At 44.0% G+C, this 19,942-nt stretch overlaps 1 protein-coding gene across 1 annotated transcript in view; it reads right to left on the bottom strand.

Moving 5' to 3' along the window:
• Nucleotides 1-14,001, bottom strand: part of ADAM10 (ADAM metallopeptidase domain 10) — a 113,607-nt gene extending 99,606 nt beyond the window's left edge. The window contains exon 1 of the mRNA XM_065411553.1: nucleotides 13,782-14,001. Coding sequence (XP_065267625.1) covers nucleotides 13,782-13,836 — 55 coding nt within the window. The 5' untranslated portion in view covers nucleotides 13,837-14,001. The remainder of the gene's footprint in view (nucleotides 1-13,781) is intronic.
• Nucleotides 14,002-19,942: the final 5,941 nt, after the last annotated feature.

The following is a 19,942-nucleotide window of genomic DNA, read 5'->3' as shown; positions in this document are numbered from 1 at the left end:
TCCTTCTATTGACCTAACAGCTGCAGATGAATTAGCTGAGAAGTTTGGGAATCTGAATCTGTCTCACAGGTGAATGAGATCTGCCCCTCGATACAAATGAGGATGCTGACTTTCTGGAGCAGAGTTTTATACCCCAAGGGAACCCAAGTATAACCATAGCTGACATGGATAATGTGGGGAAGGACGCATGGGGGAGACCAACTAAAGTGCTCCCTAGATCTCTTTCTTAATACCCCTGGGGGGAAAAAACCTCTGGATTCACTCCCAGACTCCCATCGCAAAGCCCCCAGGGAAAACAGAGGCTCTTCCCCTGCTTGTGTCCTCTGCTCTGCTGAGGAAGATGAAAAAGTAAACTGTTACAAGGGAAAAGGCAGTCCTATCTGACATGCCTTGTTTAAGGCATGGAGATGTCAGTACCAATGAGACTCAACTGGAGATACATGGGAAACAAGAAGCTGGGAGTTTCGCAATAACTTTCAATTGGCTGAAAGTGTTTAAGGAAAGAAACTGGTTCGATGCCAAGATATTGAAGCATCAACTGGTAGAGAGGTGACCAACACTGGTACTGTAAGGGAAGCATTTGATGCTGAGGCTCTGGGCACTGAACTCAGTACTGAGTGCAGCATGGTCTTTACAATCATAAGGAACTGTTGGTGCTATCTTGCTCTGATTATGGCTGTTGACAGAAGAAGCCTAAGGAAAGCTGTGGCTTGTGTCTCCTCATGCTGTTGGGTAACCTACACCTAGCCCCTTCCCTGGAGTGGGGGTCTTTCCTGCCCCTCTGGGACATGGACAACAAATGGGGTTAGTAGTAGTAGCAGCCTGGGAGTCTGGAGTGGATTCACTGCTCACAAGGGCATTAGCTGGAAGAGACTGACCTGTCTGCTGAGGATTCTCAGGTCTCCAAGTCTGTGGAGACTTGTATAGACTTCTCAAGTAGTAGGAGCTTGAGTCTTGCCTCCCTCAAGTTCCTTCTGTGTACACTTCAAGAAGGAACAATACATATAGCAACACTTTGGTACATTTTCCTCATGAGATACAGAGAGTGCCTATCATTAACAGGTGTACAATAAAGTCAAATGAGATACTGTTCTTAACCCTGGTTGCTTGGCGTCTACCTTGCAGGGGGAGGAGGGGAAATTTAGACAAAAGGAAACAACTACAAAGTTTGTTTGGATGTCTAAGCCATAGGCAACAAAAACCTCATTAATCAACTCTATTAACTACACTAACACTAATTATGACTATAACTAAACAAAGTCTAGTTCACACAGTGAAAGGAAATGAGGACTTTGCAAAGGGTTCCATCTCTCACTCACAAGTGGGCAGAAGGCAGTAGTGGTTGAGCTCGCTCCAGAGGCAAAGGTGCAACTCCAGACAGACACATTGTTAAAAATAATCTGATCTTGCATGCATGGGGCACATGTGCACCACGAATGGAATCTGTGTAGACAGACAATCACTAAAAGAACAGCAGATTGCCCTACATTGGGGCCAGAGGATAAGGTATTCTCAGCATGGGAGTCTCCTCCTCTACAAGGTCACAACTTTCATTTAAATTCCTTAAGCACAGAACTCAGCGTTTAATGAATATCCATTGAAAATAAAGTTAGTAATACTGGATGGACCATTTATATCCATGCAAAGTATTGAGGAAAGCCAAATTACTCTAGTTACCCTCTTTTAGAGAGATGATTGGATGGATCAAGGGATTTAACATAAGTAAGGCTACGTTTTTAGTCATGGGTATTTTTAGTAAAAGTCATGGACAGGTCACGGACAGTAAACAAAATTCACAGCCCGTGACCTGTCCATGACTTTTACTATATACCCCCAATTAAAACTTGGGCCGGCGGCCCGGGTACTCCCGCAGGTGCTGGGGGGGGCGGTGGGAGCACGTGGAGCCGGCCCAGGTAAGCACACCCCCTCCCCAGCCCTGAGCCTCCACCACACCCAAACTGCTGCTGCTGGCCATGGGGCTGCCCAACTTGGGCAGCCCCTGGGCCAGCACTGGTGGCTGCAGAAGTTATGGAGGTCACGGAAAGTCATGGAATCCATGATTTCCGTGACAGACAACGCAGCCTTAAACATAAGATATGACACATTGCTCTGTGTCACAAATGTTGTTCCAAGACAGGTGAAAACTTGCTAGCATTAATTACAGAGGTCGTGAAATACGGTAAAGTAGTAGCAGGGTAAATTCAAAGACTGGGCAGGAATACAGAGGGCAAGAGGAAGGGAAAAGTACTAAAAATGATTTAAAATATTATCACCACATTGTTAAACTATGTTCAGTGTGCATCCATATGAACAACTTTCACCAAGTTTATAAACCCCAATAAGTGACATTTTTGTTAATCCTAATCCCCACGCTCCCTATTTCCCTCAAATGTTTTTTTTTACTTTCAACCATTTTCCTAGGTCTACATTTAGTATCCAATTGACTACAGAAAGTGACTAAGATAGAGGTATAGCACAAAGAGACAGCAAACAACTCACACACAGAGGTAGGGGGTGACAAGGTAGCTTCAAGCCACCTTTGCACCCTCCTAATTCTGAGCTACTGACGCGTAACAGACATAACTAGAGGACTAAATTACAGTAGTTCAGCCACTGGTTACCTATGGGCACCATCAGTACAGCACTATATGCTACAGCTTCACTCTTTTCTCCCAGGATTTATGGGAGGACAGGACATCTGTGACGGTCTTCCTCACTTCCCAGGCTGGGAGAATTCCTCCCTGGGCAAATCCAGATTTTAGAGTTTCACCACACTATCCCTTCTACCTGGCTTGCGGGGGATGAAAAATCTCACCCATTGTGTTTATTCATCTGTAAAGCTCTTGATAGAGAATATATTACGATACATCATGGCTGTTTGGTGGCCTATGAAAAATGAGTTGGTACTCACGCTGTTCCTAATAAATAACCCTGCCACACCACACAGTTACTATCACGGACCACTCTGTAATCAATCCCAGCAGAGGTGTTAGAGAAGTCCTAGAAGTAGTCCTTTCATATCACGATTGAGGTACCTTGGCAGGGTGGTCTGAAGTTTGCACAGCTGTCTGTGGTACAGTAGAGCCACAGAATTATGAACACCTCAGGAATGGAGGTTGTTTGTAACTCTGAAATGTTCCTAATTCTGAACAAAACGTTATGGTTGTTCTTTCAAAAGTTTACAACTGAACATTGACTTAATACAGCTTTGAAACTTTATGCAGAAGAAAAATGCTGCTTTCAACCATCTTAATGTAAATGAAACAAGCACAGAAACCGTTTCCTTACCCTGTCAATTTTTTAGTTTCTTTTTTTTTTTGTAGTAGTAGTTTACGTTTAACACAGTACTGTACTGTATTTGCTTTTTTGGGGGTCTCTGCTGCTGCCTGATCGCGAACTTCCAGTTCTAAATGAGGTGTGTGGTTGACCAGTCACTTTGTAACTGGTATGTTCATAACTCTGAGATTCTACTGTACTTCTTTTGTACCTATACCACATCTCTCGCCAGTATTACCTGCAACCTTTCTAGAACACTAAACTTACCACTGAATAAAGTGGGAAGTATGCCAGATGTTTGAGGAAAAATTAAATGTGAACATGCTCCCCCCTTTATACTTCACCCAAAAAACTGCTTTATGTGGAAAATTATGTGATAAGCTTATGTTAAGATATTACAAGTGTTAGCTCAAATAGTTTCACTGAAACAATGCAAATGTCATATATGCAGGTGTGACTGCAGCTGAAAAATTGCAGCATTGTGCACGCACATATTTAAATTAAAAATCGGGCCTCTATCTTCCTTTAAAAATTAGAGTTATACTGATAACTGTTCTCTCCTACTTTAAACAGTGGCACTCACATCAGTAGTTTCTCTGGGACGCACCATGTGTGCCCACAACAATAATTAGCAATGACTAGGACTGCAGATTTGTCATGGTATTTTTTGATCAAAAAAACTGATCACAGCAAATTCAGTAAAAGTCACAGGATACTACATTTACTGTGACTGCTCCTGATTTGATAAAAATGCCCTCTTTGCCCCCCCGAGGGGGAACTAACCATCTTCCACCCCTGGCACAACCCTAATCCCTGCCCTGTGTGGAGGCAAGGCCTGGGGCAGGAGCTGGAGAGTTAGCCCAATATGTGGAGGTGGTGCCCTGCTCTAGGCATTATGAATATGCGTTGCACAACCCAAACAGAGGGGCGGGCTGGCCAGACCTGAGCAGCTCTGTGACCTGGTATGTCAGGTCACAATACAAAGAGCAGGGAGCAAGGCCCAGGCCCACTGGACAAGAGATGTTGCTGCAAGATGAGTCACAGACAAAAAAGCAATAGACAAAGAGGAAAAATCTTGCTATCTATGACATTTTCCATGGCATGACAAACCTGCAGGCTAAGTGATGACCCAAATCTGTGGAATTTAATTCAATAGTATATAGAGTTAAAGACATGAGTAAAGAAGTTAAACTAATATCACTAAACAGTTTACTATAGATTTCAGACGCTAATAATTAATATTTATAGTTGGTATGATCAGATTTCTATAACACTGGCACGCAATTTCATAGTTCACAAGACTAAGTGGAAAAGTTCCTCACCACTTTCATGAAGATGTAAATCACTGTTGTGAATAAAATACAATCTCTCATCTACAAAGCATACAGTAATCCTTATTATAATCTACTGAACTCAAAACTACATTGAGGACTACACAGATTGCTTGATAGTAAGACAAGTCTTACTTTGAAGTCAGTAGCTCAAACCCAGTCCAAAAAAGCCAAAAGTCATTACAAAATCTGATGTATGATTGACAGGCTATTTGAAACTGGTTAACAGTCCTCAGCCTAGTTCCTACAGGACAGCTGTCCACATTGCAAGAGTCATCATTGATTGGCAGCTTTGTAAATGTCAGCATAGGGAGTGAACTACTCATCACTAGAGAGATTCTGTCTTCAGCTGAAGACAGAGTTACATTAGAGAAGACTTGCAAAAAACATTTGTAACTGGACTGGTAAATGTTCATGAAAACCTATTTGCTCATGTGAAGATAACATTTAACCTTCATCAAGGTGAAAGGTTGAACAGAATTTTACAAAGCTGCATTAATAGGGAAGCTTGCATTGCTGGTGCCTTTTTTCGAGCTAAAGAGAACTTCCATATTCTGCACTGTCATGCTGCTTTCTCCAGTAGAAAAGATAAGAAATCTCTTAAAGGGACACAAACATTTCTTTTTAGCTTCTACTGTTAGTTAAAGTTTAAGATATGTCTCTGTAGAGTTGGCATGTAGAAAACTGGGATATAAATCTAGTGCTCTAAAACGCCATGCTCCAACTGGCCACGTGGACCCTGCTACTGTGCACTTAAAGTTCCACATACATTTTCCAAGAGCACTGTAGATTTACACCTCATCTTGCCACATACTAAGTGGCCGTATAGACAAGCTCTCTATTACTGAAAGAGAAAAGTATACTTTCAGTGTGTTTACTTAGTTTGCTATCAAATGTAGTTTCATTGTTTCGCTATGGGTGTGTGTGTGTATGCCCTTCACATAGAAACAGGAGAAAAACAAAAAATAGGAAACTATGATTTTAAGTTCACAAGAACTGGCAGATGGACTCTGACAAATATAGTACCTGAAGCTACCTTTAATTCATTTGAAACTGATTAGAGATTTCAAGTTGATAGTGTTCCCTCACAATAACAAACTTTTTAGATAAACCTTTGTGAAAAAAGATTTCATATATTATATCCCATATAAGTTTGCATCATACTAGGATTAAGAGTGACTTTTAAGACTCTTACTCAGGTGTTGCTTCTAAGGGCTTGTCTACACTAACATTTTATAGCACCCAAGACTTGCTGCAATCAGGGGGGTGAAAAATCACCCCCCTGATTGCAGCAAGTCTGAGCGCCTTAAAGCACTAGTGTAGACAGGTTCCCAGCGCTGGAAGCGCACGGAGCTAATCCCTTGTGGAGCTCTCTCCCACACTTGCACTCCAAAGCGCTGCCCTGGGAACGTTCCCAGGGCAGCGCTTTGAAGTTTCCAGTGTAGACATACCCCAAATTCCTTCTCCCCATCACACACAAAACCCTCTCACATGAGGTTGGTGATGCTTTAAATCCTAGCTGTCTGGCTGGGGGTATAGATTAGAGCGCAAGTGCCACTTTTGTTCGGGCTGATAACACACCCGCTCTGCAGTGAGGATGCAGACTAAATCTCTTAAAATGCCAATAGTCCTCCAAAGGTCTTCCCACAATTCCACCCATGAGCCCACAAGGACAGACAAGTTCTCTCACAATTCACTGCAAAAGAATCAGAGCAGCTCAGCTTACCACAGCACAAAGAAGCACGGACTATACCCCAGAAGTCCTAGTGACATGAGTGAACACAGCACTGGTAAGGATATAGTAACTCAGGTATAGCTTTGTAGTATGGCTCACAATTGGACGAGGCCAATCCAGATCCTCAAACCCGTGTGCCAATCACACAGGTTAACTTTACAGGCCAGAAGTAAACCCAGGCCCATTTTCTATCCCACAACCAGAAAGACATGGACTATATTCACCTCCTTTGAAGACTGGAAGCAACTCCTTTTGGAACTCAATAACATTTAATAGTTGCATCCTGTTTCATACCAGTTTTCTGTGAGAGCAGTGTGTGCTAAATGTTGTCAAGAACACCCCGCACTCCACCCTGCATCATTGACTATTGCCTTGCTTGTGAATGCAATAGTAGTGTAAGTCACTGAATAGTCCCTGAACCAAATGCACTCCATATGATTTTATGAAAATATGCTAATGAGTGTGAATATAACATAACTGGAATATGCTTCATGCAAAAGGTCTCTTGTAAGTTATAATTACAAAGTTTATAATCTACTGAGTGTGTTCATCCTATTTGTATGAATGCATCATTCTTGTATCTGAAACTAGGAATATAAAGCACAACTCTGAGGTCCTATTGTAATTATGCAAAGTGTGGGCCATGAATGGTGGTTTAGAATCTTGATGGCTGCCATTGACTAGGACAATTGACTGTAGATGGCTTTGTTTACCTACAAGCCTTCCTATGCAGTCGTCATCATGAATAAATTGGAATATGACCAAGAGGCTGCTAGACAGCTCTCTAACACCACATTCTACAGGCCATTATCCTCTGATCCCACTGAGGATTACTTAAAGAAACTACACTATCTGCTAAAAAAACTCCCTGACAAAGCACAGGAACAAATCTGTACAGACACATGCCTAGAACCCCGACCAGGGGTATTCTATTTGCTACCCAAGATCCATAAACCTGGAAATCCTGGACGCCCCATCATCTCAGGCATTGGCACCCTAACATCAGGCTTGTCTGGTTATGTGGACTCTCTCCTCAGACCCTACGCTACCAGCACTCTTAGCTATCTTCGAGACACCACTGACTTCCTGAGGAAACTACAATCCATCGGTGATCTTCCAGAAAACACCATCCTGGCCACTATGGACGTAGAAGCCCTCTACATCAATATTCCACACAAAGATGGACTACAAGCTATCAGGAACAGTATCCCCGATAATGTCACAGCTAACCTGGTGGCTGAACTTTGTGACTTTGTCCTCACCCACAACTATTTCACATTTGGGGACAATATATACCTTCAAGTCAGCGGCACTGCTATGGGTACCCACATGGCCCCACAGTATGCCAACATTTTTATGGCTGACTTAGAACGCTTCCTTAGCTCGTCCCCTAACGCCCCTACTCTACTTGCGCTACATTGATGACATCTTCATCATCTGGACCCATGGAAAAGAAGCCCTTGAGGAATTCCACCATGATTTCAATAATTTCCATCCCACCATCAACCTCAGCCTAGATCAATCCACACAAACGGTCCACTTCCTGGACACTTCTGTGCTGATAAGCGATGGTCACATAAATACCACCCTATACCGGAAACCTACTGACCGCTATGCTTACCTACATGCCTCCAGCTTCCATCCAGGACACACCACACGATCCATTGTCTACAGCCAAGCTCTAAGATACAACCGCATTTGCTCCAATCCCTCAGACAGAGACAAGCACCTACAAGATCTCTATCAAGCATTCTTAAAACTACAATACCCACCTGCTGAAGTGAAAAAACAGATTGACAGAGCCAGACGAGTACCCAGAAGTCACCTCCTACAAGACAGGCCCAACAAAGAAAATAACAGAACACCACTAGCTGTCACCTTCAGCCCCCAACTAAAACCTCTCCAGCGCATCATCAGAGATCTACAACATATCCTGAAAGATGATCCTTTACTCTCACAGATCTTGTGAGACAGACCTGTCCTCGCTTACAGACAACCCCCCAACCTAAAGCAAATACTCACCATCAACCACACATCACTGAACAAAAACACTGACCCAGGAACCTATCCTTGTAACAAAGCCCGATGCCAACTCTGTCCACATATCTATTCAAGTGACATCATCATAGGGCCTAATCACATCAGCCATACCATCAGGGGCTCGTTCACCTGCACATCTACCAATGTGATATATGCCATCATGTGCCAGCAATGCCCCTCTGCCATGTACATTGGCCAAACCGGACAGTATCTACGCAAAAGAATAAATGGACACAAATCTGACATCAGGAATCATAATACTCAAAAACCAGTGGGAGAACACTTTAACCTGTCTGGCCATTCAATGACAGACCTGCGGGTGGCTATCTTACAACAGAAAAACTTCAAAAACAGACTCCAACGAGAGACTGCTGAGCTGGAATTGATATGCAAACTAGACACAATCAACTCAGGATTGAATATGGACTGGGAATGGCTGAGCCATTACAAACATTGAATCTATCTCCCCTTGTAAGTATTCTCACACTTCTTATCAAACTGTCTGTACTGAGCTATCTTGATTATCACTTCAAACGTTTTTTTTCCTCTTACTTAATTGGCCTCTCAGAGTTGGTAAGACAACTCCCACCTGTTCATGCTCTCTGTATGTGTGTGTGTGTGTGTATATATATGTATATATATATATATATCTCCTCAATATATGTTTCACTCTATATGCATCCGAAGAAGTGGGCTGTAGCCCACGAAAGCTTATGCTCTAATAAATTTGTTAGTCTCTAAGGTGCCACAAGTACTCCTGTTCTTTTTGCGGATACAGACTAACACGGCTGCTACTCTGAAATATGTAATAAAGGTAATGAAGGAGGTCTTACAGTGACATGTGACCATGTTGCCTAATACTGAAATCCATCTTAAACCTGGTGCTTTTCCATTTAGAAGGAGGGGTGGGGGGGATCAGAGACAAAAGATTCCCGCCTTGGGCCAAAGCTATAAAAGGGGATGGAACAGAAAAAAAAGGAGGTTCCAGTCGTGAGAAATCCCCTAGTTACCACCTGAGCAGGAGCTAACAAGAACTGTACCAGGAGAAAGGATTGGGCCCAGACTAGGAAGGAGTCCAGTCTGTGAAAGAGGCTTACTGGAACATCTGAGGATGAGATTTTATCTGTAATCAGTTTCCTAATGTATTAGGCTTAGACTTGGGTGTTTTGTTTTATTTTGCTTGGTAACTTACTTTGTTCTGTCTGTTATTACTTGAAACCACTTAAATCCTACTTTTTATACTTAATAAAATCACTTGTTTATTGATAAACCCAGAGTAAGTGATTAATACTTGGGGGAGCAAACAGCTGTGCATCTCTATCAGTGTTATAGAGGACGGACAATTTATGAGTTTACCCTGTATAAGCTTTATACAGAGTAAAACGGATTTATTTGGGGTTTAGATCCCATTGGGAGCTGGGTGTCTGGATGCTGGAGACAGGAGTACTTTCTAAGCTGTTATCAGTTAAGTATGCAGCTTTGGGAGCGTGGTTCAGACCCTGGGTCTGTGTTGCAGCAGATTAGCCTTACCTGGCTCAACAAGACAGGCTTCTGAAGTCCCAAGCTGGCAGGGAAAACTGGCTCAGAGGTAGTCTCAGCACGCCAGGTGACAGTCCCAAGGGGAGTCTCTGTGACCGAACCTGTCACATGCTCAATTTACCTTTTTGAACTGTACATTAAAAATTCTTATAGGCAGTAAAAGTAATTGTAGCTGTGTCAGTCTCAGGATATTAGAGAAACAAGGTGGGTGAAGTAACAGATCAGAAGAAGAGCTCTGTGTGGCTCAAAAGTTTGTCTCTCTCACCAACAGAAGGTGGTCCAATAAAAGACATTACGTTACACACCTTGTCTTTCTTATAGGCAATAACTAATTTCAGGATTCCAGTTTCTAACTTTTAAGTTAACAAAGTCTTATCTTTTAAAAATTATCAAAAGTTTTAGGTGCCAGAAGCTAGCAAGTCTGCATCTCTCTCAAACAAATCCCCAACTGATTCCACTTCTTCCAATTATGAAAAAAGGATGTATATGCTAATTACGCTAATCCTGTAACTGTAGAGCTGGATCACTTGTTTTCTGAATGCTACATTTACTCAGCTGAAACAATTTAATTTGCTAACAGAAAGTGGTCTAACTTCAAGACAGGCTTTTCACTAAGCTCTGTAAGTGTAGGCGATGCCACCTATACTGACAGGAGAGTTTATCCTGTATAGGTAAGTATTCCACTTCCCCAAGAGGTGGTACCTATGTTGACAGGAGAAGCCTCCCATTGACATAATGCTATCTAAACGAGGAGTTAGGTTGATATAACTGCACTGCTCAGCGACGTTATACTGACATAAGTTCGTATAGACCCTGATCCTTAAACACTTATGTATATATGTTTGTAGGAATGGGTCTTGATGTTATTAATTAATAAGTGTATTAATAATTAGAAAGGATCATAATAAGGACATTTCAATAATCATTTTGCCCTAGAACAATTTACAAAGTGACAGTACTGTACTTTTTAAAAAGTGGAACCCAACCAAAACCAGTTGTCACTGGATACTGAACATGTATCCAGTTTAAGTGGTTTTCTAAACAAACTTTGTGTCAAGCAAGGTGGAGCCATTTAACTCAAGGTGATTTGTCAAATGACTTAAATGAATATCTTTTTTTTTTTTTTAAATCAAGTTAAGGCTTTCAAATCAGTTTTACAAAATGTGTGTTACTACTACAGTTTTAGATTATAAGTTATAATTAACTATAAACGTTGCTCCTTTTGGTGCCAGTATTGATAGATATATTTGAATTTTACAGAACTGTTATGAGCAAAAAACCCCAATACACTGAGAATTAACGACCTAATCTTGCTAATACTTAAGCAGGTACATTCATTTCAATGCATCAAGGCTAGTGTATTTTACTGAAAGCTTCTTTTAGTGGCATAAAACCTTTGTCACTTACAAAACTATGAACTTTTAATATGCACACGTCAACATTTTAAGAAGTATTTAAGTACTCTGAGGGTGGGATTTTCAAAATCACCTAAGTGACTGAAGAGCATAAATCCTAATGACTTTGGACTGTAAACACAGATGGAGGACCACTTTCTTGTGTAAATTCGTTATACTGGAAGGTGGTATTGGTTGCAAATGGAGCGTTGGCAATTTGTTTCTCAATTTTGTATGAGTTTGTGTTTTTACCTTTGTCAATTCACTTTTTACATAGTTCTTTTTGTATGAGTTTGTGCTGCTTTAACAATTATAATAAGGTTAAACTACAAAAATAACTACAGCACATCCACTGTAAAATGAAAAGTAAACCAACATGAAAATAAAAAAAAAGTCACAATTTAAATAAAAATAATTTGTTTTTTTAAATATTTGTATCTTCTAGACCTCCAACATATAATGCAAAACTGAGAATGATACCTGATCCATGTCACATGCATCACTGGGGGGAGAGGGGGAGGAATGGATACCAACACCAATCCCAATATATTACTTACCTTGCTGATTATGTTTACACACAAAAACATAGGCCACAAGTTTTATACATTTCCCAAACCTATACAAAAATATATAAATAGGACCCCATTCCTCTTTCATTGGCTAATCTGAATATGAATTTCTAAAATAAAATTGACAGCTCTGGACCTAAAATTTGCATCCTGTGAATTTGCTTTTGTACATTCTAAGTTTACTCTTAGTGTACTTAAAGCTTCCTATTGAAAGCATTATTTTATTTTTAAGAACAGAGGATGAGCTATCTCAAATGCTCCTAGTGTCAGGACAATTTAATCAATTTATATAAAGTGTTGAGGAAAAACCCTTGAATAGTACTCCAAAACATTCTTATTTAAAAATGTCATGTCCTAATATTTGCAAACTTACAGGAACATTAGTAGGAAAACTTGGTCTATATTCTGACCTATATAAAGTACTAGATACTGCAGTATTAGTGTGTGTTTTGACAGCAAACTGGGTTGCTTTCTCAGCTCTATCTTAGAAGTATTTTTCTGTTGGCTTATCCTAAAAACTATGCTCTGAAGTTTTCATGTAACTACTTCAAAATCATTTTATTACAATTCATCCAAAATGCCATCTTTTGCACAATCCCATTAATACTGAAATGTACAAAAACAGAGCTCAAACAGAATAAGTGCCAAACAAGCAGAAGTCCCTTATCAACTACTCCACCCATCCCTCCATCAACTGCTCCAGCTATGCTGCCATTAACCCTTCCATTTCCAGAGTCATCCAAAAAAAACCACACACACAAAACAACCAACCACCCTCCCTATATATCTTCCTAATTCCAAAGTGCATTTCATAGCCACTATAAAAACTGTGTCAAAAGCAACAGCGCTTCTTCCAAGGCTAGGGTTCCCTGGCCTGGGACAGAGTTAAGCCCCTAGCTTGAACTACAGTCCCATTCCAGGAAATCCCAGCTCTTATATTCTATTTCCACAGCAGAAAAGGGAACTCCAACTTCTTTCACTAACCATACTTCCGCCTTTAAAAACTCAAGTGACCTCAAAAACTGGGAAATTACTACATAGAAACTGGAGCTTTAAGAAGTGTTAAACGGCTAATCATCTTCCCAGACCTCTAAAACACAATAGCTTTCAACTTTCAACCACTCTACTTTCTCTTGAAGATTTCTTCCTTTTGAGGGTGGGGGTGGGATGTTTATGTATGTGCCTAAAAGTAGTTTGGTGAGGTTTACTGCATGCCTTGTTGAGGGGGAAAGACGATTCACCAGGCAACAACCACCCCCATGCTCTGCTGTTTGTGCGCCTTGTTCTCTCTCAAACACAGACCATCTTATCGCTCCCGTCACACAACGGGCGGGGGAGGAAGATTTAGAGAGAATAACAGGGAATGAACCTGGGCAAGCACAGATCCTGAGGTCATAAAGAAAGTCCCAGGGGACGAGGGGAAGGGAAGTCAGACCCAGCCTAGGAACCGCGGGGCAGAAAACAAAACCCAGCGGAGGGATTTTTCGGGGGAGGAAGAGGAACAGGAAGAATTCAGCCCAGTGACCTGCGGGGAGAAGAATCACCGGGAAATACGGGGATTGGACTCAGCCCAGTAACGGGGGGGGGGGGGGAGAGAAAGAGCCCGTACAGGAAGGATTGGATCCGGCCCAGAAATCTGGCGGGGGAGGGAAAGAGAAGCACCCCCGGATCTAACCCAGGCCTGACATGCGGTAACTCAAGGGAAGATCCCGGGAAGCGGGGCCCAGATCCGTTCCAAAGACGGGAGCCAGGAATTAGAAGAGGCCCCGGGCTCCCTTCGAGGCTATAAATGAGGGAGACGCGGAGCGCCACCGCCGGCCTCGAGCACTCCCCTCACTTGCCCCCAACAAGGAGCGGCAGACACACCGCGCGGTGCCAGGCCCCGGCCAGTGCCTACCTCCGGCTCCGGCCGCCAAGGAGCAGAACAGGATTATCGCCCCCACCAGCACCATCTTCGCCTGACCCAGGCCCCGCCGCCGCTTCCTCCTAACCGCAGCGCATCCGCTCCGGCCAGGGACTGGGATCGGGAGGGGCGGCTAAGCGCTTCCCTTCGTTCGTCCGCCGCACAGGCAGACGCTTCCGCCCGCTCCTCCAACCCTCGACTCGGCGGCTCGTTCCGCCTCAGCGCCCGCCCGGCAGCGCGCCCCGCTCCTGGAGCCACAGCCACTCTATCTCCGCCGCCCTCCCCCCGCGCGACGCCAGCACCAGGGAGGGGCGGGGCTCGGGGACACGCCCACAGCGCGCGATCGGCCACACCCCGCCCCCACGCTCAGACCCGCCTCCTCCCACGTGGTACAGGGAGCCACCGAGCCAGACCCAAGCGTCGGGGCGTTGCTGGAAAATAGTGTCCCTGCTGTCTTAAAGGGACAGCGTCTCCCCCCCCCTTTCATTGTTCAGCAGCATGCATTAGCAGCACACTGTAAAGACCACCGCTGCACCGACAAAGGTGCCGCGCAAGGTGTAAACTGCAAGCAGACGCCTACTCCCCCTTGCCCAACTGGACAGCCTCTTTCTCCCAATACGTGCCTCCCCTACATTCAGCAGGAGCTGTCCGGAGGAGCAGAGCTCCCGTCAATATTTTCAAATCCCCTGGAGTTTTTAATAGCATGGGGGTGGAGGTCCGGGAAATACTCTAAGAATTTAAGCCCTATCTTACAACCCACAATGAAAGGGGCTTCCTCAACTAAAGCCAGATCTCCGTAGGCGATTGATCGAATTACCTTCTCCCCCGCACTTTTGGTGCGTGAAGCCTCCCGAGTCCCCATGCTATTCCTCCTCTTGCCTTTTTCCCTGGGCAAACGTGGCTAGTCTTGATTCCTCGCTTTCTGATTCTGCATGTAGAAACAATAGGCCCAAGAGTTAAGGACCCCCTTAGGAAGAAAGGCATATTGGGTCAGACCCAATATGTGCTCCAGTATCCTCTTTCTAAGTAGCCAACACCATGTGCTCAATGGGAAGGTGCAAGAAACCCCAGAGGCAGTGCTAGCCCGCTAGGGGCCCTATGCAGGAATATTTCCTTCCCCTCTCCAACACATAAAAAGCAAATATGGGAGGCCGCCCTTGAGCTGCTCAGGGCCCTAAGCAATTGCTTAATCTGCTTTTGCCTAGTGCCTGCCAACTCTTCTCCATAGTAGTCAGACAGACCCGTTGACAGCAATTCCGGGCCCCAGGGCAGAATAGTCAATGGGCCCCCACACATGCACAAGCCGCCACAAGGGTGCAGTCCACCTGACAATTGGGCAATTCTGTGCCTGCGCTGGCTGGTTCCCAGCAAGCTGCCAGCTGCACTACTGGGCACACTCTTCCAGCACAGCCAGGGCTTCTACATGCCTGCCCGGTAGGGTTGCCAACTGTCTAATCCAGAAAACCCAAAGACCCTTGCCCTGCCCCTTCCCTGCAACCACGCCCCTGTCCCACCCCTTCTCCAAGGCCCCGCCCCCAGCTCACTCCATCCCCCTCCCTCCATCGCTTGCTCTCCCCCAACCTCACTCACTTTCACCAAGCTGGGGCAGGGGGTTGGGGTGCAGGCTCTGGGAGGGAGTTTGAGTGCAGGAGGGGGTGAGGGTTTGGGCTCTGGGAGGGAGTTTGGATGCAGGCTCTAGGCTGGGGCAGGAGTTTGGGGGGCAGGTGGGGGGCAGGGGGGCAGCACTTACCTCGGGTGGCTCCTGAAAGCGACTGGCACACCCCTCTGGCAGCGTCTCCTAGGCGGGGGGCGCAGGGGGTCTACATGCGCCGCTGCCCGCAGGCATCGTCCCCGCAGCTCCCATTGGCCGCAGTTCCTGACCAATGGGAACTGCAGAGTCAGCACTCGGGGCGGGGGCAGCGCACGGAGACCCCCTCCCCAGGGGCCGCAGGGACGTTGGTCGGCCGCTTCCAGGAGCGGCGCGGAGCGAGAGTGGGCAGGCAGGAAGCCTGCCTTAACCCTGCTATCTGCCAGCCCCTGAACAATTGCCCCCTTTGCTCCCCTCTCCCCCGTCATCGGGCCTGTAGGCAGATATTCAATAATTTCATTTTGATTAAGAGCTCATCTTAATAGTAGTTAGAAATTGGCTTAAACCCTGAAGCATAAGGCTTTATATCCTTTCAAAAAATTTAGTATTGCAACTTTGGATATTCTTTTTGTGTTTATAAAAGTCCAAGCCCTCTTTCAACCTTACTAAATTCTTGACCTCAACCACATATGTGGCAATAAGTTCTGCACTCTAATTGCACATTATGTGAAAAAGTATTTATTTTTATCAGTTTTACATTTGTCGCCTTTCAATTTCATTGTCCCCTTGTTCTAGTGTTATGTGGAAATGCATGGTAAGACTATGGAAGTCATTGGCACAGGATATTACCGAGCAAAAATTTAGCAAGATTCAAAGAGGGATTGGACATTAATATGAATAACAAGAATATTGTAATAATTAATGCTAAAATAGCAAGTTTTGGAAAGGACCTTCATGATTCAGGGTTTAACAGTCTTCTCACAGTTTTCTTTGGACTTGACTAACCTAAATAATTTTGTGTCATCTACAAATTTTTCCACCCCTTTTTTCAGGTAATTAATAAATAGATTAATCAATACTGGTGCTTGTATAGAAACTAGAAGTATTCTCATTTTAACCTTCTACAATGATGAAAAATTGCCATTTATTATTTGTCTTTGTTTTCTGTCTCTTGGCCAGTTTTTGATCCATGACAATACTTTACTTCTGACACCAGGAGTATTTAGTTTCTTTAGTAGTCTTTTATGAGGACCTTGTGAAAGGGCTTTTTAAAATCTAAATAAATTGTCAGCAACTTCTCCTTTATCCACTACTTGATTAACCTATTTGAAGAAAATAATCCTTCTCCATTTCCTTCCTCATGTCTTCTTTTTCTCTTTCACAATCAATTCCACTACTTATTATTCCTCTTCACATCCATCACCTCTGCATTTTCAATCTCCAGCTTTTCCAACTATGCTCTTGGAGAATGTGGGAGTTAGCTGTATTAATTTTATGAATGTTATACATATATCTCTGTGGGCTTAGGTGGTTATTGTATTGCTAGCTAAAGAGTAAGAGTTAAACCAGTTTTAGGCTATGGCTACACTGCAGCTTTAGTCAACATAAATTATGTTGCTCAGGATTGTGAATTAGCTACCCCGAGTGACATAACTTATGCCAACTTAAGTGCCAGTATGGACAGTGCTATGTCAGCCGGAGAGTTTCTCCCACCAACAAAGCTACCACCATTAGCATGGGCAGAGTAATTAAGCTGATGGGAGAGCTCTCTACTATTGGTTTAGAGCACTTACACTAGAGAGTTTACAATGGTGCAGCTATGCTGGTGTAAGCTCTCTAGTGTAGCCAACACCGTAGCCTTATTTAGCTTTGCAGGAAACAAAAATCAATGGCTGTAGACCGCTCCAATGGCCAGTACTCAAACAGCAAAAGAGGTGAAAATTCCTTTGAGGTTTATCTTCACTAATGTGGAATCAGGGTATGATCCCACAAGAAGGTAGGGTAGATTCCAGCTTGAAACTCCAGGGCTTTTGAGGCAGGAACTCTCAACAAAGAGCTTGAAAGTGGTTAAAAAGCTGAGCCTGAGAAGACAAAGTCTCTGCAGAAAAGCAGGCTACAGCTTAGTCCTCAGGAAAATGAGGCAGAGGTTACCAAGGCTAAATCAGGTGCTAAATTTAGGTAAGACAATGTATATTTAGGCTTTTGTTGTTTTAATCCTTTTTTGCTCTATTTGTTATGTTCCTATGAATAAATAAATAATACTATATTTTGAACAAGCTGTACTCTGTCACTGTATTTACAAACTAGTCACAGCTCCCAGAGAGAAGACTTCAGTAGGGGCCAAAGACAGTTGGACCTGCTGAAGAAATATGGTTGGTAAACGGGGTGCTGTAACTTGGTGATTCCATCTAAAAGTTAGGTGAATCACAGGATTCCAACTCAGAGAAGTTATAAGTCTGCCACTTGAAAGAGGTGCCCAAAGAAAGACTGAGAGAACAGACAAAGGTATAGCTCACTCCAGAATTGTAACACTCTTAATCTAAACATGTACCGTACTGTCAAATTTCAGTGCTAGTCTCAGATTTATATGCAAATTCTATTGTTGGGTTACTTTGCCAGTTTACATTCAAACTCTGCTGTCAATTTAGAATGTCCCTATAAGGCAGAGCCGTAACTAGCTATTTTTGCGCCCGAGGCAAGAATTTAAAATTGCGCCCACCCCCCCGCTCCTCTGGCAGCGCCGCCCCCCCTTGGCTCCTCCGGCCGCACCCCCCTTGGCTCCTCCGGCCGCGCCCCCCCCTTGGCTCCTCCGGCCGCACCGCCCCCCCCTCGCGCCTCTGGCTGTGCCGTGCCCCCCCTGCTCCTCCGGCCACGCCCCCCCCGCTCCTCCGGCTGCGTCCCCCCCCTCGTGCCTCGCTCCTCCGGCCGTGCCGTGCCCCCCCCCCACTCCTCCGGCCGCACCGCGGCAGTGCCTCGCTTCTCCAGCCGCACCACGGCAGCGCCTCCTCCCCCACCCCCGCTTTTTTTTTTTTTTTTTTTGCTTGGGGCGGTGGCAAAAAAGTTAGACCCGGCCCTGCGCTCCCCGCCCCAGCTCACCTCTGCTCCGCCTCCGCCTCCCTGGGCCTGAGCGTGCCGCCGGTTGTTTCTCCGTGCTCCCAGGCTTCCCGTGCGAACAGCTGATTCGCGGGAAGCGGGGGCTCAGAGAAGCAGGGGCGGAGCGTTCAGGGGAGGAGGCGGAGAGGAGGTGATTGCGCCTCTCCCCTTTGTGCGCCCGAGGTAAGTGCCTCACTCGCCTCGCCCTTGTTACGGCACTGCTATAAGGTAACATAAAATGCTGCTGGATTACAGCGAAAGATTTGCTTACGGTTCCTGCTTTCAGGTTACAGTGAGACTAACACATTTGCAACCTCTGTTGTTAGGTTACAGTGCTACTGTCAAATTTAAATATAACCCTCTTCCCACAACTCCCTCAGGTTACAGCACATTCTGTCTGACTTCAGAAATGGTATAGCATTTGTCTGTGATGGTGCTGTTATTTTTTTGACCCAATGAGAAAATTATCAAGAAAAGTCAACAATAAGCAATTTATAAAAGTGTGTAATTGTTTATTATGCGCTTCTATTGAAAAGTTTTTTTTTAAAATAGAGGAGGACACAATCCAGTTTTATAGTTTGCTTTTCAGATGCTGTCAACTATATACTAAAACATCAAACTAATATTTAAATTTTAAAGCTTTGAACACTTGCTTTTAGTTACTGTTGTCTTGGCAAAATAGTAGAAGAATATTATACAGAATAAGTTACAAAGGCTGAGTTACTTTTGAATCAAATGGAAGAGCTGTCTGTAAGAATTATTACATGAGCATATACACAGGAAGGGCTAGGTAAGTTACAAGAACTTCCATTGCTTCACAGGAAGCTACTCATGCTGAAGTAATTGTTTCCAAAGACTTTAAATAACACCAAGAGAGACCGAGGGATTTTGAGAGTGAGAAACAAAGACAGATAAGAGTATGGAGAAAGTAAATTCTTACCTGCCCCTGCCTCACAAGTCTATATCAACCCTTCATTTTACAAACTCACATTTTTATCTCAGTTGGGGATTTTGCTTAGTATTCAATTTCAATCATAAAGTGACATTAGTTTTTTTAATGATGGTTTACATTAACCATACATTTATAACATTTTAAAGCATAGAAGGTTAGCAAACGATAATGCATACCACTGAAAAATATATAGAGAAAGGAAAATAATTCCCTGGAACTGAGATGGTCTTTAATATTTTACGGATGACATTTCTACCAGCTTCCTCAGATCCCTGATATTGATAGGAAGCGAGAACTTTGCGAGGTTTTCATCTTGGTTATGTTACAATTCCTTTTGGAAGAACATAATAGTCCTTTGGTCCTAGTCAATGGCTATTAGCCAGGATGGGCAGAGATGGTGTCCGTAGCCCATTTACCAAAAGCTAGGAGTGGGCAACAGGATCACTTGATGATTACTGTTTTGTTCATTCCCTCTGGGGCACCTGGCATTGGCCACTGTAGGAAGACAGGATAATGGGCTAG

The sequence above is a fragment of the Emys orbicularis genome, chromosome 10 (genome assembly GCF_028017835.1).
Source record: "Emys orbicularis isolate rEmyOrb1 chromosome 10, rEmyOrb1.hap1, whole genome shotgun sequence".
Lineage (NCBI taxonomy): Eukaryota > Metazoa > Chordata > Testudines > Emydidae > Emys > Emys orbicularis.
Note: the sequence above shows the minus strand (reverse complement) of the source record. Positions and strands in the feature narration are given on the sequence as shown.